Source organism: Toxorhynchites rutilus, chromosome 3 (genome assembly GCF_029784135.1).
Source record: "Toxorhynchites rutilus septentrionalis strain SRP chromosome 3, ASM2978413v1, whole genome shotgun sequence".
Classification (NCBI taxonomy): Eukaryota; Metazoa; Arthropoda; class Insecta; order Diptera; family Culicidae; genus Toxorhynchites; species Toxorhynchites rutilus.
The window spans coordinates 47257307-47282521 of NC_073746.1; the positions used below are offsets into that span (position 1 = coordinate 47257307).

Below are 25215 nucleotides of genomic sequence, written 5' to 3' on the forward strand. Positions count from 1 at the left end.
CATCATTCAAATGTCCACCTAGGGCTTCCTCGCAAAACTTTCATTCGGAACAGGTAATTTTCGATGACTTTTCGGCACATATGGGGCAGTATCTCGGTCATAACTTCACGAATGTTGTCTTTCAAATGTTCAAGAGTTTGCAGAGAGTTGGCATAGACACGGTCTTTCGCATAACCCCACAAAAAAAAGTCTAGCGGGTTCAAATCGCATAATCTGGACGGCCAGTTGGCATCCCCAAAACGCGAAATTATGCGTCCCTCAAATTTCGTTCGCAATATGGCCATGTTCAGCCGTGTTGTGTGGCACATGGCGCCGTCCTGCTGAAACCACATGTCATCCGTATCCATATCTTCAATTTTTGGCAAAAAAAAATCGGTTAACATGCGGCCATAGCGTTCACCATTCACAGTTACCGTCTCGCCGTCCTCTTTTTCAAAGAAATACGGCCCGATGACTCCACCGGACCATAATGCGCACCAAACAGTGACTTTTGGCGGATGTAATGGCCTCTCAACAATCACGTGTGGATTTTCTGAGCCCCATATACGGAAATTTTGGGTGTTCACATAGCCACCGAGCTCGAAATGCGCCTCATCGCTGAAGAAAATTTGATGCGAAAATTCAGCATTTTTCTGCTGTTGTTCGTTCACCCAATCGACGTATGCCCGACGCATTCCATGGTCACAACGCTCTAATTTTTGTACCATTTGGACTTTATATGGATGTAGGTGCAAGTCCAAATGCAAAATTCGCCTCAATGATGTGTTTGACAAGCCCAATTGCTGAGCACGCCGTGGAATCGAAACATTCGGGTCATCCTCCACACTGGCACCAACAGCAGCAATATTTTCGGCCGAACGCACATTACGATGATGCACAGGTTTCACAATATCCGCGGATCCAGTTTGTTCGAATTTACGCACTACATTAGCGATTGTGTGCTCTGTAGGCCGTCCATGACGACCAAAATCCGTCCGTAATGCTCGAAAAACATTTGCCGGTTTTTCATCAATTTTATAGTATAATTTAACAAAATTAACACGTTGTGCGATGCTAAAACGATCCATATTGTAAAATGGCAGACATTCAACTAACGATATGACGCTTTGGTTGACAGCTATGTCAAACGGTTGTCAACGCAGGGCTGTATACTTTCGGAAGCCCGAAATGGAAAACCCTGTACATTATGATATAGGGTAAAACTCATTTGATTGAGCCTCCTACAGATAAATAACAGCCGGAGAAACTGGGTGTTCGAAAAATCGAACGTTGGCCATAACGAACATTTTTTTCTGCTGAATCAATACCAACACATCTATCCTCCGCAGCACATTTTGGTTTGTTTACTTTGGAAGAAGGAAGGTTTTTCATTTATTTTTGTATTGTCAATTGTGAATGTTTGCAAATATCGATTAATTTAGCCAATATTCTTGAAAATCGGTATGATTTTTTGTCCGTAATGACATTAGGAGATGACGGCTCGTAGAATTTCGTGTGTGGAGGAGCTGGGGGAAATGATCAGTACGTGTAACGAGGATTCTAATGAGATTGATGATATGAATATTGTTCCTCCGGTCCGGATAATAACCTCCAAACCCTCTATGCCATTGTTTTTGGCAGCATTTTGGTATTTTGCAGGTTTTCTTAAATATACGACTCTTCGGAAAATGGATAATCGGAAGGAAATAATTCTTCAACATTGATATTCCTCCACCGCCAACAATAAAAATAAATAAGCTTTGCGCAGTGGCGATATCGTAACCAATGAGGTTTAACCGAGGTGCGATTATTGCTAGTTGAAAACAATAAAAATAACAGCAATAGCTTCCGTTTGAAAGAAAAAACCTGCCGGCAAAAAGTCAAAACTACATGAAATAAGAAAGGTCACATCTCACCATAGGTGGATTGATTCAGGTTTAGACTTAGAGACTTTCATTCCCCTGTGCTTGTTCGTCCAGAAATGAATGTAAAATTATTGCATTTATGAATACCGCATATCAGCTAATTGAAGTGACTTTTAGTTCACAGTATGTTTTTAGGGGAACCGCGGGTAATACGGACAGTGGGGGTAATATGGACAGGTGGTTGATTTGTATAGTTACATTTTGAATTTCAGATTTCTGTTAATGAGAACACCTTCTACATGTTATTCTATAATATTTAAGCCACCCTATGGCAATGAATACTGATCAAGAGTGGAGAAGGGAAACAAAAACCGAAAATCATACATGATTCCACGTGTGGATGTGATTTTAGCTGCTTCGATATTATGCATTTTGAGTGGTTTAATATCAAAATTCAATTCGCTGATGGTTATATTTCGGTTTGTGAGCTAACAGAGGAGCGATATTAGGTATGTATGGAAAAGTAAATTCATTTTTGAGTGGAAAATTTAAATTATTGAAATAATTGTACTGGTGGGGTAAAACGCACAGTTGCCAGTGGGAGTGAGATAGACTGTGAAAAGTCTATTTCTAAGGAATGCCCTGCGTCTATAAACGGCAATTAAATAGCCAAATGTGAACTGTTTAGAAGCTGACTGGAACCAAAACCAAAAATAGTTGAGAGCCTGTCCGTTTATACTGCTGAAAAGCACGATATCATCTCTAGGTGGATTAATTCGGTTTTTTCATCATTTAACGGATATTCGTGATGACCATAGTTGAGCTTGAGCTTGAGCTTGAGCTTGGGTAGACTGTACAATTCGTACATTCGTGATGACCATAGTTGAATAAAATTATTCCTGTCGGGATCGATAAACCTCTACGCTTCATATATTACAAACCTGTCCATATTACCCCCACTATATGTCCATATTACCCGCATCGAATAAAATGTTGTACACTTCGGTCTGCTTCAATTTCAGTAAAAAACATTGAAAAATACATTTTTGTAAAATATTTGGCCAATTAGGTAGAAAAACAGTATATTGAATTGCAAGAAACTGCATCAAGGTTTTGGGAAACATGAGTTTCCAAAGATATAATTGAAGTTCTTCTTAACATGTCCGTTTTACCCCCACCTCCCCTACTTGCAAAAAAAGTGCGGGTTTCGGCCAATGTTCGATTTTTCGAACAGTCGTTTCCCGGAAAATGGAAGATGGGAAAAAATATTTCTTGAACATTTAGGTTCCTTTAGCGTCACTGCTCCGAAGAGTATGCACATCGCGCTGATGTGATCGAAGAGCAGTATGAATTTCATGTCGTCTAAAGACGACACTCGTACACACAGCTCGTCCCGTGGATTAGAGATGGGCAAAACGGTTCATTTCAGTGAGAGGCTCAGAGCTGTGCGCTCAGCGAAAAGAGCCGGCTCATTTGAGCGGCTCGACGGCTCTTTTCAAGAACTGGTTTATACGGATATGTAAGGAATGGAAGACGTAAAAAATAAAGTTTAAAACAATAATCAGTGCAGAGAAAAGTAAAAATATGACTTTACTGAACATTTTCTCTGATATATTTCCATCACTATGATCTTCTTTATTTTTTTTTTTTTTTGTAAACATTATCTTTTCAATGTTATCTGATGAAAGTCTACTACATCTTTCACTACAAACTTGTCTTGCTTTCGGAAAAACTCGCTCACATGGTACTGAAGTCGCCGGAATACATAATATTTTCAAAAAAAAAGATAGAGCCGCGGAGAGATAGATTTCCTTTCATTCTACCAAAACGAAGGGTCGCTTAGTCTTAGCAAATGTGGTTCCGCTAAATGTTTATATACAATAGATGTTGCAGCAGCTTTTGGATCATGTGAGGATCGAAGATTGCCAACCAATGCATCAAACTCCTCCCATACAGATGACAGCGCTTCATCACCAACGATTTGTCGTAGTTTCGTAGGTGTGTATTCTATGGATGTCATTTTTAGCATCCTTATCAACGACTGGTGTGCATAGTTGTACTTTTTGTTAACCCTAAAACCTTGCTGCTTGGAGCGAGGATCTAGCAGTATTTGTTAGTTAATTCGTCTGACTCAAGATTTGTAGATCGCTTTACCAGCTCCGAAATCAATTCATACAGAGCTTTTATATAATCACTAGAACTGATTTCACTTGATGCATATAATGTTGATCATGTCAAATTAGCAGTCGGGAGAATATCGCAATTTTCGATAACGACACAGTTTTCTCCCCGTTTTATATCCCAAACATTTTAAAAATATTTCGAATGGAATGTTTTCATGATTAACTGTATTATTTTAGTCAAATCATTTCATTCGATACCCATATGCGGGTTGGATTTATCATAAATAATTGTTATTTACTAGTCAAGCCCGTTCATCTGATACCCATACGATGGGGTTTTCAGAAGAAATGTAGTCTGCCATTTCGTAACGCTCGCCATTTTGGATTTACATTTTTCATGAATAACTGTGTTCTACTAGTCAAGTCCTTTCATTTGATACTCATATTGATGAGGTTTTGGCAAAATATGTAGACTGTCATTTTATAACGGCTGCCATCTTGGATTTCAATTTTACATAAATAACCGTGTCCTACTAGTCAAGTCCTTTCATTAGATACCCATTTTGAGGGGGTTTTGAACAAAAATACATATTTCGCCATTTTGGGGTGGCGGCTATTTTGGATTTACATTTTTCATAAATAACTGTGATCTACTAGTCAAGCCCTTTCATTTGATACCCATATTGTTGGGGTTTAGACGAAATCAGTAGTCTGTCATTTTATAACGGCCGCCATCTTGGATTTACATTTTACATAAATAACTATGTTCTACTAGTCAAGTCCTTTCATTAGATACCCATATTGAGGGGGGTTTGAAAAAATACATATTTCGTCATTTTGGGGTGACGGTCATTTTTGATTTACATTTTTCATAAATAACTGAGATCTACTAGGCAAGCCCTTTCATTTGATACCCATATTTATGGGGTTTCGAGAAAATATGTAATCCGCCAAAATTTACAAACATACAAAACAGTGAAATGAAACCGCTTAAAAAACAGCATGGGAAACATATATTTCTTCCGCACTGCCGTAAGCCACGGTTCGTCAGAACGAGCGTACGATTCACTGTTCTTTATCAATAAGCCGGCTCTTAAAAGAAACACGGTTTTTTTATGAACCGCAGTTCTTTTTTGAACCGTGGTTTTTTGAGCCGTTCGTTTGAGAGTCGCGGCTCATTTTTAAAGAGCCGTGGATCGTACGCTCTTTCTGACGTACCGACTCAAATGAGCGGCTCGTGAGCGCTCGCCCATCTCTAGCGTGGATGTCGTCTATAGACGACACTCGTACACATAGAACGTCGCACGGATGTCGTCTATAGACGACGCTCGTAACGAAAGGGTTAATGGTTGGTGACTTTCTGTTCAACCATTTTGCGAAAATCGTCAAATCACGTTTCGGGTTGAAAGTGGCGTCAAAGAACAACGTTGTACGAAAGGTGGATTGTTCCTGTGGAAATAATATTTTAGGGAGCATTGGAGATGTGATTTTGATAAGAGACAGTAAAAAACTATTTGGATATTCAATAAATTCATTGTTTCAGTGTCGCTCTAGACAGCAAGCAATCAACAGTACATATTAATGCTGAGATTGAGAATCCTTCTATACCTATTTGGCGACAAGGGAAAGTTTTTTTTTTAATTTCAAAAACCATCAAACGATTGGTGATCAGCGACTCGACAATGACAAGTGAACAATGAACTGGACAGTATACAAGACGGACCGTCTCCAGGAACGAATTATGCCGTTCATCCGAGCTCAAGATCGCCCCGTAATGTTTTGCCCAAATCTTGCGAGGTGTCATTACAGTAAGATTGTACTAAAATTGTACGAGATTAACACTAGGTTTACGGACGTTTCTTATATACCACCTTTACGAGCACGCCTCAATTTGAAGGAAGAAAAAAGGAAATAAACATCAATATATATTTACCTCGATCAATGCATAAAAATGGAATATGTGGAGATGAAATATAAATGCAGCCGATTTTCGTAATTTTCCTCATCAAATTCGAAATGCGTCAAAATGACGCGTAAACCTAGTGTTAACGGGGTCCATTTTGTCCCGAAGATCCTCAACCCTCAGTATTGTCCTCAGTTCAGGTCAATTAAAAAATACAATTATCAAAAAGTAAGATGGGGCATCTCATCTTACTGAGCTCACAAGTAAGATTATTTTTAGAAGCTGTCAATTTTTACGACCAGTTTGTCAGAAAAGGTCACTAGTTACGACGACCATTGAACAACCTTCTGAAAAACGGTTATCAGTTCAGCTGATCTCGACGGTGTCGAGAAGCTTTCGTCAATATCAAGAAAGTGTTAATTCTGTTGCCAATTCATTTCAACCCTGCCTTGGACATCTTCATAGTTGTGTGTTGAGGCAGCGAAGACAGGAAATAGCCAGAGATCAACGATAGGACTGTTAAGAAAACTTTGCAAGATATGCAGTTGTAGTAGTTATTCCAAAAATTCTGTGAGTATTCGGATTGCATTCATACTGTCGCTTACCATTTACTATCAAACGGACAAGTGGGACGTTTCCTGGATGCTCTCAAGCGTTCACTGCGAAGTTTTATTTCAAGAAATGGGTAGAACTGACAAGCGATTTTCATATTCGCCAGAAATCACCCGACTATTCAGTTGGATCTAACGGGTGACCAATTTAATGTTTACGAAAACACCAAACATTGGTTTGATCTGTGTTTTGTCCCACGATCAAAATCAAGTACGATCTATATATTATTATCCATTGCTTCCGAAACCATCAAACATACCTGATAGCCACATGTACATGGGTAGAAATTAAGGTCATCTACTTCCAGGGGTTCCATGCAAAGCGGGCACTCGACCTGCTCCTCGTCGCCGCTACTGTTGTTCATCACGTTCATGATGACGTGGGAGGATACACCGAAGGGTTAGTTCACTTCTCTCCTCTCGCTTAGCCTACAAGGTGTCTGTTACAAACACACACACAGATCGAAATGTGAACCAATCGACCACCTGGATAGGTTATGGGAAAGAGACACAACGGCCGGTACAGTAGATCGATTACGTTCAATCCTATGGACGCGCTTCAAGCTGTTGATTGATCAGCACCCTAACTTACACCAGCACTGACAACTACACAGTCAATTTTTGAGCAGTTTTTTTCACTTGATAACTCTTTTTTCGACAATTTGACACTTTCAAGCACTTCAATCGGATTTATCTTGCTTTACAAAGCTTTCACTAACACAATCGCCACTTGTGACAGTGGGATTCTTCAGTCTCTATTACTCTTTCTTTTGTGCTTCGCACTTGTTTTTGCTACTCTCACAATCCTTCTTCAGGTATATCACTGTCAACAAATACTGAACGGGTTGTTTCGGAAGGTGTGTATCGGAACCTATCAGAATCACTGTTGGTATACGCCTTGCGTAACCCAAACGATGATCTGCTGTTGAAGCCCGATATCCTCTGTGTGAGTCAGCTATTTCAGCTGTCAGCCCAGTACCGAATTCCTGGCAGAACGATGAGACGTTTAAGTGCCTTCACTCATAGACGGCGTTCTGCAATGAAAATTGGAAAGTATATTCGACCAAATATTACATATTAAATACCCTGGGGATTGCCACTTCTCGGTACGCAGAAATTTGTTTATGAATGGGGCAGAAGAAGCAATCAAAAATAGCAGCACATATCCGCGCCGAGAGGAAAGTGTGTAGACGAAATTAATTTTAGATCGTGTGGGGAAAGTGCGAAAAACGAAAACAAATCCTGTCCGCAGGGAGACACGATAAACTAATATAACATTTCACCCGGTCGTATTGCATCCACCGATGAACCGGACGGACGTCAGGAAATAGTTAATTGTTTAAGTGATACAGTGATACAGCAACTATGGACAGCCAGTCAGCAGGTTGATAACAGAGTTCGATGATCCAGTGCTCCAGACATTAGAAGTATATGCGATAACCATCAATTCAACACTATATATTTATAAGATTAAACAAAACAACGGCTAACCAGTAGCTCGTCTCGCAATCGATTACCTTAAACACAAACATTCTCCTTATCAATTAAATATATCAGAACAAAATGCTGACCCGTAGCTCTACGTACTAACCCCGAATACACAAACTACGCAATGTTCTCTGTAAGACAGACGCGTAATACCAGAGGCAGCGATAGCAAAATAACGAGTAATTTTTATCACAGCGTGAAACCCTCAAACGAAAAGTTGCTGCCATGGTATGGCACAAAAACCAACCACGATTTACTCAAAGAGGAAATCATCTAATTACCTACAATCAATAGCTTCTACGTATTACTAATTCTTCCCCTATTCGAAATGCCATGTTTTTTCGAGGCATATTGAAAATCAGAATCGCGTTGGCGAAATAAAAATGAATTACATCGCATCGAATCTCGAACCTTCGGCTCACACATTTATGATAATGAAATACCCTCCTCCTTCTCTCGTGCACCGTCTACGCGCACCGTGATTACCACTCGCAGCCGTGTTATCTGGTACTTTGACAGGAAAATTTAAGTTGAATTGATAAAGTTATTCAGTTATAGAACAGTTTCACTACCGTTAAAGAAACCAATCTTTTGTAATAACTTCAAGACAAATGTAGAAAAACGAAAAAAGGGTATCTTTGATCGAAACAGTATTATTTTAATGCGGCTTTAGTACGGTGACTGTATACAACTTTTTTGTGGGAACTTTTTACGTGGGATTACGTCTTTCGGGAATGTATTGAGGGCACAAATTTCAAAACTATTTGTGCACTCAATATATTTCCGAAAGATGGAAAGACATGATATCCTTCGAATCACGGAAACTGTAAATTGTTCAACATCGAATTTGAGAAACCGACCGTGTACAATTTGTTTATTGGCCCAAAAAAATTACCTGTGCAAAGTTTCAGCTCAATCGGACATGATTTAGGGGTGCCTCAAAGCGCTCAAAGTTTTGATTTTTTTATCCTCGAAAATCTTCCAAGTGGGGAGTAATAGAAATTTGGAAAATCGAAAATTTATTTCGATGCCAAATGACTTAAAAATGCATAAAACGTCGAGATCTGATGTCATCTCGAAAAAAATTTTATCCGAAAATCGACCTTTTGGGACTGAGTGACAGAGTGACACAATGGAGGTATGGAAAAATAATAATTTTCGAATTTAAAGAACCGACCATGTACATTTTGTTCATTGGCCCAAAAAATGACCTATGCAAAGTTTCAGCTCAATCGGACATGATTTAGCGGTGCCTCAAAGCACTCTAAGTTTTGCATTTTTTCTCGAAGTTCCAAAAAGTCGATTTTCGGCCAAAAATTTTTTTTGAGATAACGCCAATTCTCGACGTTTTTTTTAGCATCGAAAAAATATTTCGATTTTACAATTTTCCTTTCCATGTCCGATTGAGCTGAAACTTTGCACATATCTTTTTTTGGACCAATAAACAAAATGTACATGGTCGGTTTTTGAAATTTGACATGACTATTTACGCTGCCACCCTATCATATAGGCTTGAATTGGCTTGCACCTTTTTTTGTTTATAATGAACAGTTAAGATCAGTTCTTGAATCCAACTGTTTTTTTTTCAGGTACGAGTAATTTTGAACGAAAATAAAACTTAGGGTTAAACAGCACTCGAAAATTCTCCGAACGCAGGATGAAGAAGAAAACACATGGTCTGGTTACTTTTGAGATTGATTAATATAATGGTACTGTTCGAGGAGTGGGTTTTCAGAAGCAAAGGTGCCCCGAGTGAAATTTAGGTTGACTGGTTAAGAAAAAAAAGTTGTCTTTCGTGGTCCTTTTTTGTAAAACTGATGTTTCTCACTTGTTTCAATAATTGCAACAGTTTGATTACTGTTTCAACCCGAAAAGTATCGGCTTGGAGTGAATCGATATGTTTAGCGTCTATCAATATCGTTTTGATGTATTAACAATATATTTCTTTATAATACTTGAAAATGGAAACGAGAATGCTATTCAAACAAAAATTTGTTTATGAGATTTAACAAGCTATTCGTTGGGAATCATTGATGAAAAGAACGAAAACTGCAGAAAAAGATTATCGCATTTCGGAAAAAAATCATATCGAATATCAAGCACCGTCATCCGGGGGCAAATTGACCACCGGGATGAAATCAATCACACATACTACTGAGAAGGAACATTATTGCAATGTTTTATATGACATGTTTAATAATCAGGATGACGGTGCTTGAGATTCGATATGAATTTTCTCCGAAGTGTGATAATCTTTTTTGTAGTTTTTTACATGTGAAGTCTCGCGTGGAATTTTATTATAATACTAAAAAGTCTAATATAAGCAGAAGCGTATATAACTCATGTTAAGATTGATGGCGACCGTACTTGAAAAAAAAACGTACAGGGATTAATTTAAACACAGCAAAAATAATGGTTTCTTTAATCCCGATATCCAACATGGAAAAAATGAAGGCAGCGATGAACAATGCTTTCAGTGGAATGTTTCCAACTAATTTATTTTGAATAATTATTCTCACAATTTGAACAACGAAAGCTGCTATGACGATTCAAAACTGAGATACAAACAGAACTCTTACCGTTGCACAATGCTTATACAAGTCATAAGAGTTTGGTCAGGTTGCCGTTTTAGATAGCCCAGGAATATCTACGCTGCTGCTTGCAGGAAATAGACGGGGACTATTTTATTATAGATCGTGGGGATGTTCGAATCAATCGATTGAGAATAATTATAACCAGATTTAATCGATCACAATAAAGATAGTTATATTTTTTTAAACAATCTATTGGAATATTTGAAAACTTCAAGCATTATACAAACAAAAGTCTCACATTCTGATTGGACCAATCTGTACTTCTCAAATTGTGCCGACATAACGAGCGGCCAACGTGTGCATTAAAAATCAGTGGTGTATAAGACACGACCGCATGATTAATGTAGGACTACAAGATCTATGTCAACGAGAAAAGACATTTTATAAATTTAGTTCTTTGGTACCAATATTTGATAGCATTGATAAAAGTCTATAAATGAATACTTGCATTGAGGGGCGCGAACGATTTACAAAGCAATAAAAAGCCAATTTGAGCAAACTAATAAATTAACTCTCAACACTAACATGTGTTATTGATTGCTCGCTGTTCAGAGTGAAACTGAAACATTAAACTTATTAAATATCCATGTAGTTTTTCAGTATCTCTTAGCGCAATTATATTGTCAACGCGCCCAAACATATCATTTCTTAAAAAAATAATACATTTATTATAATACAGCATCTTTCGAATAGAGGTAGCAAAAATCCGAACCGAATTGGTAATGAGAACGCAGCGGCGACAGCAACCATTCCGAAACAAACTTTCATCGTCAATTTCCACCGAAGAACACAGCTCTCACCTCTGGAAAATACCTTCTTCACATGCGCTACTTTTAATTCGAAAAAAATGTTCGAATTATCGAAAATAACTTTAATGATCGAAAAGTCATGGAAGTCCGAACACTACCAAATTAACACTAACCCTTTCCTCGAAAAAAGTTATAGGAATCAATTCGGTTTTTTTATAATATCAAACCTCACTTTAAAACGCAGTGAAACATTTTAAATAACCTTTTTGTAGACCGTAGCCAGCAATGGATGTTGGATGACCAGTTCTCGTTATTTGTTCCCTTATAACAACGCAGCAATGCAGTATTTAAGCGAATGCTATCGCACAGTCTTTTTCGCAAGTGACACATTCCATCACAAGCAATTATGCAGCCATTGCACCAGCACCATAATTCCACATTTCTCTACCGCTTCAATCTACCTTCAGCAACGAGTAAAACCATCAATGTGTTTGGTCATGCAAAAATTCAAAAACACTTCCGCCAGCCATCGAACAAAATTATACCGCTGATTGCTTTTTTTCCCATTCTGTTCAAGATAAGTTCAATTAAAAAAAGTCGAGTTAGCGAACGGCTACTGCACTTTACTCACCGATGCATGAGTAGATTCTGATTATAAAAACGGGTAGGTAAGCACATAAATGAGTAGAACAAATTAATGGAAGAATGGGAATACTTCTTATTTTCATTTGTTCAAACCGTTTACATATCAAACAGATGTTAGAGAATTTCCGCTTCGATTAGTGTGCAGATCTTCAAGACTCATTCGTGGAGAAAGTAGTTATTAGCGTTTATTTCATTTCATAAAAATGTGATCTGTTTTCTTATTTGGCACTCAAGATGGAGTCCATCGTCAAAAAATGGACTATTTTATTGATTTTTTATGTGATTACCCTGCCCCCTGGTGGTGAATCAATCTGTGCATTGCCTATCGTATCAACCCTGTTGTGCGCAGTAGAAAATTTACAGCGTTAAGTTCGTTCGCAACAGGCATGATCAAATAACTACGATCTATGCTTTGTTGGTACTGTCAACTCTATTTCAGAGCGATGAAGTTGTGAACACGAAGTGCCTCACCGTGTCCGCCCGATATAACCGATCCTCTCCCTCCTAGAGAATGGCAAGGGCGTCGAACAAAAGCCATGTTCCGACCATCCGACGGTGCTGGGCGACCGTAAAGTGCAGCAGAAACTGAGGACGAAGATCAAGGACAAGGTAGCCTCATAGTGCCGCGCTCTTGGCAAGGAGGTCGGAGCAACCGACCGAATGGTGAAAAAGTACCTGGGAAAAAAGGACCTTTTTATGCGGAAGCATCAGTCGAGACCGTATCTAAGCGGTTGAGGGTGCTGGTGAAAAACATCTTTCCGGAGAAGCGCGACGTCGTGGATGGATAACAAGACCTACTTAACGCCGGGTGGCACCGACTGACATGTGATCGGGTACTTTACGTTACCAACAAGGAGGTAAGTGATGAGGTCAAAAGTATCTCCCACACCAAGTTCCCAGGTTTATGTTCTTTACTTCGGACTTTGCGGTGAACGAGGAGATATACAGTATGAAGTGCCTGGCGGAAGTTGCCGTTTTAAGAAGGTGTGCTAGTGTAGACACACGAATTTCAGACGTTTTTTTTGAGCCCTGAACAAATAGAACGAAGAATGTTTTTTTACTATCCATCATTTCGTTATGTGTTTCTTAATCAACAAGAACAAGAAGAAAAAGCGTTTGAAGTTTTGTGTCAAGGCCATACTAGATTAGAAACCGCATCACAAAAATGGCTATAACGCGGTAAAACGTGAGATTTTTGAATTCCTTTCTAGGATATGATCATGAATGTCTCAACCTCAGCTTCGACCAATAGAACATTTTGGGCGAACCTTGAACGGAGGATCTACTTCAATAACTTTGTGTACAAAAAAACTAAAACGGACAAGTAGCTGATCGCCAGAGCCACGAAGAAGAATATCTCAACATCGTTAATGTCGCTGATGACATTGAATTTATTCGAGTTTAGAAAGTTCTTGGAACTCTTCGAGAGTAATAGTTTCGATTAGTAGAATAGAATCCGAACATTAGAGTCAAAAAGACTTTCTTGTACAGTAAATCGTTGATCATTGCTGAAACAATGTTGCAGATTGGTCCCGTGTGCATGGACCAATGCGCATAAAGCCAGCAAGCAGAGTCACTTGCTTAATGTCTTTAAAATTTAACTTATAACGGACCGACCGACAATCTTGACAACAAACACGACTCAGATGTTTGTTTCTCCCCTTGAACTTTGCGGTTGCCCGTCGTTTCAAAGCATTCGCACACATTTCTGAAAATTGCTGCGAAGTTTTGTTTCAGTGGAATTCACGCTTCATATTGGTTTACAATCCGCGAACCGGAATGGTATATTCAATTTTTTTGTCTGCTGTCTAATGAAGTGAACTTATTTTCGGATATGGATGGCCTCCATCTCTTACTTAATTGTGCTCGGCGAGGGAAGCTGAATGCGCGAGCGAACGTGTTGTCAAAATCAGCTGTGTTGGAAACGCGCAGAGCAACACACCGTGCGTTTTTGTAACGTTTTCTCCGCCTGATCGAATTGAGTATGGGCGAATATACATTGCATATGGAACACACAAACACTGTTCTATGTTGGCGTGTGCACACAATGTTTCCAATCGCAATAATGCAGTTTTTTTTGCCGCTACGTATGAAGAGAGATATAATGTTTTGTGTCGTTTTGTTTTCCAATTCAATTCAATTATCGATGCGAAGCGTAAATTATCACCTTTGTTTTTTCGCCAAAGTGTGCTCACTCACCCAAAACTGATTGGTGGAGGGCTTACATATCTGTGAGTGCGTGCATGCTCATTGGCGCCCGAACAACAGTAACATTGATGTGTTGTAGCACTTATCAGCGAAGTAGATTAATCGGAAATGTTCATCGACTATTCCGGTTTTGTATCGATTATTATTCCCCTCATTATAGATATTTTTCGAATTCAAATGCAACCATCAAGAATTAACCCTTCCGCGCGAGGTAGTTGTCATAGCCCTGACATGTACACGAAACCTAGGCTGCGGGAGTGCCATCAACGCCCACAAAATGCTTGTCACGAACTGATAAGTTCTTTTTTCTATCGTTGAAACCGCTGAAGCTAACGCAGACTACCGTCGTCGTGGTTGAGTTTGAGCGCTCCAAGGTCGACTAACCACAAGCTTTTTCATTCCAATCGATAGACGACGCTTCTCATGAAGAATCGACTGGAAACTTTTGAGTATGCAGTGTAATTACTTTTTACGCTTTGTTCGCGCAATTCAGTGCGAGTCTCGGGCCTGAGAAGCATCATTATCAACAGACCGAAAACTAGTCTTTTTATTTTGAGTGATCTATTTTTTCTTCGGCGAAATAAATCGTGAATTCGTCTAATGCTGTCCGTGGAAGAGCCAGCGTTGGGTTGCTGTATCGTTACGCGCCGTCTTTCCGAGGTATGCCTTTCACTTTTGCTTGCTCGGTTTGCTTGTTGTTGAGTCAACAAACGTGTACACTAGCACACAACACTATGTTTGTATGTCTACTAGCAATTTGAATTGAGTCGGATGCAGCACGTAATATCTCCTTTACCGTGTCTGCGAATTTGTATAAGTTTGGACGCATATGCCTGTGCTACCAGAATAGAGGACGGGGGTGAACTGTGAATCGTCGTGAGAGTTACTCTTTGTAGGGCACAACGAGTGTTTACATAGATCTAACGACGTGGTATGGAAGTAGAGAAACCTTTCCATTTGTTACGTTGTTGTATCGATATAATTACGTGATTCAAGCGAGCGATGTATTTTGAATTTGCATGTGTTGTAATAAAGATCATTGTTCATTTATAGAAGACTAGCTGACCCGGCAAACTTCGTCCCGCCCAAAATTTATTTTTTGTTATTAATACCTCCAAACATTCTCGTATTTTTACTTACGATCCGATCGCAGAACTGTTCATTGATTCATCTTTCAATTGACCCTTTACAATTTACTTTTAATATAAATTTCCTAGGACTTCTACCAAACTCGTCATTATAATATCAGATTATTTTCAGACACAATTCTCGTTAAAGATTTTTCAATCACTTGCTAATTACATGTTTCTCCGTTACATCGAATAAATGTTTGATACAGAAAATTTGATAGAATGAAGATAGCCTTAAATCAGATAATTCCTTCTTCGAGTTTTGCTCTTATCAACACATTCGGCGATTCATTTTTATTTATATAGATAGAAGAAGACATATTAGTGCATTTTGTTGTGTTGTGTTTGTGTTTCATTTGTATGGGAGGGGAGAAGTGTCTAACCACCATAGAAACAGGAGAGGAGTCTCAAACTATCATGAAAACCCTCCCCCGCCCCAAAAACCTCTACATACCAATTTTCATGTCAATCGGTTCAGTAGTTTCCGAGTCCATAAGAATCAGACAGACAGACAGACAGAAATCCATTATATATATATATATATATATATATATATATATATATATATATATATATATATATAGATACTACTATATATATATATATATATATATATATATATATATATATATATATATATAGATACTACTATATATATATATATATATATATATATATATATATATATATATATATATAGATACTACTATATATATATATATATATATATATATAGATTCGTGTTTTTTCATCATCAATCTTCTGAGACGAAAATACTAGATGTAGAGGAGGTGGAGGTAATACGGACATTAGGGTGCCAAAAGTATGGGAAAAAACGACCCTAACATTTCAATAAAGTTACCCTATACAAAATGTTCACCACCTCGAAAAAACACCCTATGCCGAATTTCAGCTTAATCGGACTTAAGGGAGAGCGGCGCAAAGCGGTCAAAGTTTGAGTTCTTTGAAAATAGAAAAATCACCCAAGGGGGAAAATCGGGGTTTTCGAAAAAAAAATGTTTGCCGAATGTCTTAAAATTGCATGAAACGTCAAGATCTGGTGTCATCTCGAATTTTTTTTTTCAAAAATCGAAATTCTGGGTTTTTCTTTCGGAGTACGAAACGAAAAGTATGATTTTGGGTGCCAATAAAAATAGTTATCCCGATTTTTCATACGGAACTTGCTACGAAATGTTGATTTGCACGATAATATACCCTATGCAAAATATTAGCTCATTCGGACTTCATTTACTGGTATCACAAACGTTAAAATATGATTTTTTTGGAAACCGAAAAATCACCCGAAATTGGGGTTTTAAAAAAAATTAATGCCAAATGACTTAAAATTGCATGACACTTCGAGATTCACAGTTATCTAAAAAAATTTTTTTGTCAAAACTCCAACTTTGACCGCTTTGCGCCACTCTCCCATAAGTCCGATTGAGCTGATATTGTGCATCGGGTGTTTTTTCGAGGTGGTGAACATTTTTTATATGGTAACTTTTTGAAATTCGAGATGACCATTTTCATTGGCACCCTAACGGACATGTTAAGAAGAATTTCTATTATATATTTGGAAACTTATACTTTCCAAAACGCTCAAAATATCAGACATGTAACAAGATATCAGAACTAGTTACCACATAAGGCTAGAAGTGATAATGTATTGTTAAAGAAAAAAAATAACAAAATCGTTGGTGGCAATATAGTATCACTACCCGTAAAAGGGTTACCAACTCAAAATCCTTAATATCAAAGCCGATAAAATTACATCCACACGCGGAATCATGTATGATTTTCAGCTTTTGTTTACCTATTCAGCTTTTGATCAGTATTCATTGTTTAGGGTGCTTCAAATATTCTGGAATAACATGTACAACTGTTTCTCATTAACAGAAATTTGAAATTCAAAATGTAACTATACAAATCAACCACCTGTCCAGATTACGGCTCAATCGGATTCTACACTGCGTTTCATAACAATAGAACCACTCCATTTTCCTGAGTTTCCAGAGATATGTAAGAAGTCGGTTGATTTGAAGTATATAGTGTAGGATATAATAACTATATTCATTTATAATACTGGCCATTTGAACTTTATTGTTGTGTTCAGGCGCGAAACATTAAAAAAACTAATATTCCAGTGTTTCATAATTATAGAACCAAATGGAAAGACTCTCACTCCTTTACAAAATTAACTTCAATTTCACATGAATTACAATAACTGTCCAATTCGTAGGCCATCTTTAGGTCTCAATCAGTTTAATAACCCATTCGGGGTGGTTTCGACCAAGCTGCGCCATGTGTTAGTGTGTATCTCGTTCTACGCAGATGATACTGTTCGTTTAAGCTCTACAAATCTCCCATACTGCTTGTAAGCTGCATCTATGATTCGTCCGATCACTCCTCATAAGTTCTTGATAGGGTTTTGATCTGGTAAACAAGCTGATCAATCCAAAATCTGAAGCCTCTATTCATTAAAGCATGCCATGACATTCCGGATTTTTTGAATTGATGCCAAATTACCCAATTATCACGGTGTTTTTGATGCAAAAACAGCAGTAAATGATTCTGAAGTACTTTGTTGCACTTCTGACTGTCCATTCGCGCTGATGGTAAGCTATCTAAACCAGGCCTTTTTGGGAAAATTCTCCCCAAACCATAAAAATCCCATCTCCAAAGCTGCGGGTCCAAAAATTAATGTGGAAGTTAATCCCATGGGTTTCACTATTTCAGGAGAGCTTCTCTGGTGAAAAGAAATTCAATTTCTTCTACTGGAAGGACTCACGTGTCATGTAATTTTTCAACTCGTAGTTTAGCAGGCAGCAGTTTAATGGTTTGAGGAAAATATTTTCAAAAATGTCTTGTTCATATAGCTTTTTATCAACACGAATAAAGGACAAATTATTTATTTTGTTGAATTTTGATGAGAGAATGATGTTGAGTTAATAACTTCCCCAACTGCAAAGTTGACTCGCGTGTGAAATTTCTTACATTTGTATAAAGCTACAAAGTTTTAATCACAAAACTTCTGTTGCTTTTTTGAAGTATGTTTTGCCCCAGACAAACAGATTGAATCGTTTGTTCCAGGCTGAAAAACATGAGTTCACGAAGCTACTTGAAGAGCTGAAAGATTTTTATTCGATCATTCTATCTGCGAGGAATCTTACGTTGTTTCAATTTCCAATGCCATCAAATTTGAAAAGCGATAAGAATTTTTAGATTGGAATGGCCGCAGAAGAAACTATCAGAACAACGGACAGCAAAAGGCTGATCATTTATAAGAATATTTGTCGCAGTTCTTAGAACTGATAAAGCAAATGAGAAAAAAAAAATCAATTTCGATGATCCGACGCGGCAATGTTAAATCCCAGAAAGTTTTCCGATTTGACAAGCATTAACGTTGTGTTAGAGGCGTTTCTAGGATTCTACGATGGAAATATACAAGGTCTGTAGAATAAAGTCCGTACCCTAAATGTAAAATTACTCTGTAAGGTAATGCCTTGTTTGTAACGTTCTCTAGGCCACACTCCTCTACAACTGTCGAGCGATTTTTTTTCTGAACATAATAAAAAATAAGCTTCGAGATCGGCTCTGCAACGATACGCGATGAACGCTATTTTGAGATCAAAAGATTTGATTAAACGTCGTGGAGGCAGCTGAATGTTATATTTATAGTAAATAAATGAGTAGTTTCATGCAAAAAAAAAAGATTTTTCTCTACAATAAATATTTTCGATTGTACAGATTTTTGGGAGAAAATGTACAGATAAGAAAGATTTTAACCCCTCTGAAACAGACTAATCGATACAAGAATCGAATGGAGAGAGGAGAAAGAAACTTTTGCGATTTGAGCTTCGTCATTCCCGATGGATCGTTAAAGGATTATTTGAAAAATTCTAAAAATCGATTTTTTTTTCGATGACAAATGACTTAAAAATACACGAAACGTCGAGATCTAGTGTCATCTCGAAAACAAATTTTGGCCGAAAATCGACTTTCTAGGACTAAGTGGCAAAAAACCAAAACTTTGAGTTCTATGAGGCACCCCTAAATAATGTCCGATTGAACTGAAACCTTGCACAGGCCTTTTTTTTGGGCTAATAAACGAAATGTACATGGTCGGTTTTTGAAATTCGATGATTACATTTTTTTCTATACATCCATTGTCACCCTAATATCCATTAGGGAAGCATATTATTTTCTATCAGTATACAGGCCCGAAGGCAGGTTAAAATTGTTCAAATATTAAATGATATTTTTTACTACTAAAATAGTCAAAAAATAAAAAATCCTGGGGAGTTATTTGATAGCTATTTACACATCGAATTTTGATGAATTATTAAACAATAACTATTTGTACTGCAGTTAAGTATTATCCATTGGAAGTAGTGAAAATAAGTCTCCTATTAAAGGGTTCAAAGCTTTCGAAAATATTCGCAACATTTGGCAAGATAGTAACTAATAGTAACTTTCTCCGTTTTTGACCCATTCTCACCCTCATCGACGGTATTTGCAATATTAAAATGATGTGTGGAGGCGATCTGGCGTAGTGGTAACATCCATGCCTCTCACGCTAAAGGTCACGAGTTCAATTCTCACTCCCGACATTCTTCCAAAAATGGAAGTAAAAGTAACGAACCAGCCAAATGAGTTGAAAGTCACTATAATACAGATATAAAAAAAAAATATATTAAAATGATATATGTTTTGTTCTAGTTCTATTCTATAGTTCTGTAGAACTCTAGGGGCTTATTAGCTTGCTCCTACGCAATCTTTACTCAAATATGCCAGGGGTTCGGGTTTGATTCCCGTTCTGGTCTGGGGAATTTTTCCTCCGACTTGCACTGTGGTCACGCGTATTCTAGAGCTTGTCACCCAGAATGCATTCAAGGCGTGTTATTTGGCATAGAAACCTCAACTAAGTACTAATGAAAATGACGCAAGTAATACTACGTTGAAATGACGAATTTTCGTTCAATATAAGATATACAATAAAAATCCAAACGGATTTTGTAATTTTTCCTCATAAAATTCTAAATTCGTCGGAATGACGCGTCTTTTAGTAAACCTGGCGTTAAAAGCTCTCAATTCGACGCTGGTTTAACAAATTATTTATTGATAAAAAATAATTGTCTGTACGAAAATAGATATCCAAATCGATTGATGCAAAAACGGACAGTGACATCGATTTTACGTTTTTGTACATCTAATATGTGTCCGAAAGACCTAATCTTACGCCGAAACAAATAATGGTGTGGAAAAAATCCTTGCATTTTCAAATAAATATTTACCCTCTTGTTCGTCGTATGAAAAAGTATCTAAATAAAACAAAGAGTACACTATTACAATGTTCCAAAGTAATCCATATATCATTTCCTTTGTACCTAACTTGAATCTGTTCATAATTGTAACAAATCGATTGAACTTGCCAGTTTGAAATTATTTCATATTAATGAACGGAAGGAAAAAAGATAAAAAAAACGCAAGCTGTCTGATAAGGAAGAAACAAACGAACGATCCAAAATCAACAATCTAGCCTCGCGGGTGAAATATATCCAAAGCGAGAAGGACATTTCATATCGCACCAGGCACTTGTCCTTCGGAATGATAATGATGCTAACTGGACAAAAGAGTATATGGCACAAGTAGAACCCTTCATAGTTTCATTTCTTTCGAATGTCAATTGAAAAAATCAAAGTATGAAATTTGACATTCGCTTCTCTTAATTTCACGGGGTTAAAAATATGTTTCCATCAAAATACAAAGGCCTAGACGGTCTATTCTTTAAAAAAATACTTTCTTGGTGAAATTGTTTCGTTCGAACGGAAACTATAATCACTTCACAAACAGCCAAACTCACTCGGACACGGGAAGGAAACCCATGCTGTTCGAGGCAGGCGATTGGTAACGCAAAATCAAAGAGGCGTCACATAATATTTTATTCCAGTGACTGCTCCATCGCTAATCACACATACCACCATCAAGGTAACATGCGTCCGAACTTTGATGCCGCCTCACATTTCTTCACATATTTCCTTCTTCAAATTGCCACGTCGAGGAACCGCCGAAGATGCCACAGTTCAACAAACCTCCGGCCGCTTCTCTTCTTGCGTATGCTGCCTACCTTAATATGGCTATTTGAACAATTCATCCATCAATTGGCGGTACACCTTAGCGAAACTAAACTCGCGTGCCGAGCGGGTGTAGGCGTCAGAAAATTTAACTAGTAACTAAGCGCGAAAACCAGTATAATCGAGGAACTCGTGTGTTTACCCGCCCCATCATTGAACGGATCCAAATAATTGAACAGTGAGTGCGCTGTTCGGATATAGTGATGAGATATGATTTGAACAACGGTTGCTAGCTGCAAAAGCGCCACCAATTATCGTAGAACTGGGTGATGGAGTTTGCTATTATAAACCAGTTGGATAGAGTTTGAAACAGTGTCGATTTTCCGGCAGTCTTTAAATACAGCACACAACAAACAATTTGTAATCAAAATGTTTTCGAATTGCTTACACTTTGTACAGATGAAGGAATAATCAGATGCAACTATTTAGAGGATCAATCACCCTATAACAAACTAACAGCATCTACGACTTCAAAGCCAAGGCACACAATCATTTGACTTTTTCGAATAAAATGCTGGTCAGAATCTATTGTTATTTCCTGGATAATATAACGCATGAGAGCGTTAAACATAGATTATCTCCAAGAATTTTTATTCTTTGTTTCCAAACAATGTTTGTTTTTGCCTAAAATTTGAATAACAGATTGCGAGAAAAATATTATCTTAAAAATTCAAATTGAATCCTAGGTTTATCTCATCGATTGTATTGTTTCTTGTCGGGAAAATCTTCAAATTCAATGCGATGCAATGTTGCATCATTCGTATGCAGTATTCGAAAACGAGTCTTCGAATTCAGTCTAATCTTTCTCATCTCCAGATCCCTTTGTATTAATGCAAAACATTTCATATAAGACACATTATTTTCGGAATTGATTGGATTGACACTCGAAGAGTAATGGAATAATGGTTAATATAGATAATGACGTAGAACTGATCACAAAACGATTCTCAACTTTGGGGTTGCTCGTTCCCTTAATCAGCTGATTGCCGAAGAGCTCATCCGGGTCATAGCATTGAATCGCACAATGTTCCGTTTCCACTTGGAATGTGTTGCACACTACGTGCAGAGATCTCGTGAACGTAGAAAACGGAGGATGGTGTATAGATGAAATCCTGCGATGCAAAAATCACCTGGAGCACAGAAAAAATGAACGGGTTTAAATACCACACGTAGTTTCGAGTTGCCGCAGTTGAACACACAACAGCGTCTCTCACTCGCAGTTTTCCTCTCGTTTTTGGTCAATTGAACATACAAACACAAGCAGTAAGAATCAACCTTTCTGGAACGTGCACAACCGGAGAAACCAGTTTGGAGGTATATCATTTGCTCATTCTCCTTCTGCCTCATCCGTTCGTTCAATATTATTCAGCTTTTGGAGTGATTGTTTGTACGGCCATAGAGTTTGATCCCTGCATGGAAAGAGGTGCGCAATAAATGGGCTCAAGCGTTCCGTTTGTAGTAAACAACAATATCATGGACATGGTCTCGCTCCCTTGGAACGAGTTTTTTGAACCCATGACATTTTTGGCCTTTTTTGGTCCATATTTCTCACTCACTTTGTTATTGCGGTGTCCCTCTTTTCCATGTTGGGTTTTTTTTTGTGTGTTTTCAGGATCGCTTCCTGGTGGTTCGATATGGTTGCAACCTGTTCAGCTTCTGCCCGGTGTGTAGAAAGCAGAGCAGGTTCCATGCAACCTCAAAAAGTTGTTCTGTGTATGATTGCGTAATTGCTCGAAGTTACGAGAACAAATGTGAAAGTCTGTAAAGTTCTGATTTCTATAGCATAGAAAAATACTTCAATAATTAATTTGCGCACAATCTACATACGAACTGAAGAGTTCTGTTGGGCAGTTTGACACAAAGTCTTTACAGAAAAACTTAGCTAGATCGGGTATCAATATCTAGAATCGGACCAAAATTTGTCTAATTCTAACTAGGATCTAATAAAGAATCTGCTGCTGCCACTACAGCTTCGGGAGCGACTCAACACGCAATCACAAACTCTACTAAACACAAAATACACCCTAAGATTGAACTCAATAACAAAAACGTGAATGGTGTAACGGTACAATGAAAAGGCTGAGCTGCAACATAATAAAAACATCGATCACCGTACACGTGAGTTGTGTGTTCCATTCAAATTTCGGGGTCATTAGACTCTCCATGTAGGGTGGTTTCCATTCATAATTTGACCAATACCAATGGATTGGCCAATGTTGATCTTTGGCTCTCCGACTTATTTCTTTTACAAATGATGCAATACAAATTCAGATATTGGTAACAGATTGTTAATCAGTTTTCGGGCCCTTTATTTGTTCGTTCTTGTAGGGTATTTATGGTACAGGGAACGTAGATAAATTGTATCTCAATTTGAGCGTGTTTTGGGTTAGGTCAGGTTATTTGAACCCGGAGGATTCTTTCGCCAAAAAAGTTACTCCGACGTAACTTGCCACTCAAAATATAATTGAGACGTGTTCTTCTTCTTCTTCTTCTTCTTCAATGGCACTAACGTTCCTAGAGGAACTTCGCCGTCTCAACGTAGTATTACTTGCGTCATTTTTATTAGTACTTAGTTGAGATTTCTATGCCAAATAACACGCCATGAATGCATTCTGAGTGGCAAGCTCTAGAATACGCCTGATCACAGTGCAAGTCGGAGGAAATTTCTTTGACGAAAAATTCCCCCGACCAGAACGGGAATCGAACCCGAACACCCGGCATGTTAGTTATGACGCTAACCACTCGGCCAAGGGAGCATAATTGAGACGTGTTATTAAGCAACAAAATGGTAATAAAAAGTATTAGAACCTTAAATAAGTTTCCGCATCTTATTTCAGATGGTGATGTAAACAGTTCTAGAAGCATAATAAGGTAAATACCTCCTATTTGAAACAAAGTATAGCAGAAAATCATCGATCACTTGAATAAGATTCTAGTAATCAAGCTCCATTACCCATAACATTTTTATAAGTCTCAAAAGTTAGGATTTTAATTACAATGCCAAACCACACCCTGGACAGCCGAATAAATTCAGAGACGGCGAATTTCAGGCTTTCTTGCATGAAAACTCACCTCGAAAAACTTGGAAATTAAATATAACTTAAGAACCATTTTTATGATCTCCTTATTACCGATATCGTCGTCTGGCTCTTGAATTGGCAAAAATAACTAGAAACACCCTTTCAACAAAAAAGATAGACCGAAATCCGAACAATTCGTTCCGCTAACCTACATCAGCAGCGAGAGCTTTGGGGTTCAAAAAGCCAACCGTGAAAAGTTTTTGTTTGCAGTTTGCACATTAATTCGTCTGTTTTTTATCATTCAAATGACGTAATTATTATAAAAATAAATGTGCAATTATTTATTATATTTTATTTAACACCGTCGCACAAACTGATTTTTTGACGTAGAACTACGTCTTTCAGGAAGGGTGCCAAATCGGAAAACAGGTCAAGTTCTTATGAAATAAAGGTAACAATCATAACTATTTTCACTGTGAATGAATTCTCATGATTTGCACACCAATCGAATTGAAAATTCTCTAAGATTTGTTTGATATGCTATACATTTCAATTCGTTAATCTCTAAACGAATTAAAATTATGAAAACTGGAAGAGTTTCCTTTTTCCCATGTATTTGTTCTGCCGATTTGTGAACTGACCCTACCCGTATTTCAAATGCTTATAATTCAAACATTTCTTAATAGATCGGAAAGATGTTTTGCATCAATTGACAAGGAATATTTATCCGCGTCTATCACAATTAATAAAATACTATTTTTCATGA

General features: G+C 37.8%; 1 protein-coding gene and 1 pseudogene across 9 annotated transcripts in view; one reads left to right on the plus strand and one right to left on the minus strand.

Annotated features, from left to right (window-relative positions):
• LOC129774766 (uncharacterized protein DDB_G0283357) overlaps positions 1–25215 on the minus strand; it is a 77164-nt gene that overhangs the window by 37069 nt on the left and 14880 nt on the right. For all 9 annotated transcript variants that reach the window (XM_055778713.1, XM_055778716.1, XM_055778714.1 and 6 more), the window contains exon 2: positions 6742–7515. In XM_055778713.1, the coding sequence (XP_055634688.1) occupies positions 6742–6855 (114 nt within the window). In that variant the 5' untranslated portion in view covers positions 6856–7515. The remainder of the gene's footprint in view (positions 1–6741; positions 7516–25215) is intronic.
• LOC129780672 (U4 spliceosomal RNA) lies at positions 1736–1819 on the plus strand (annotated as a pseudogene).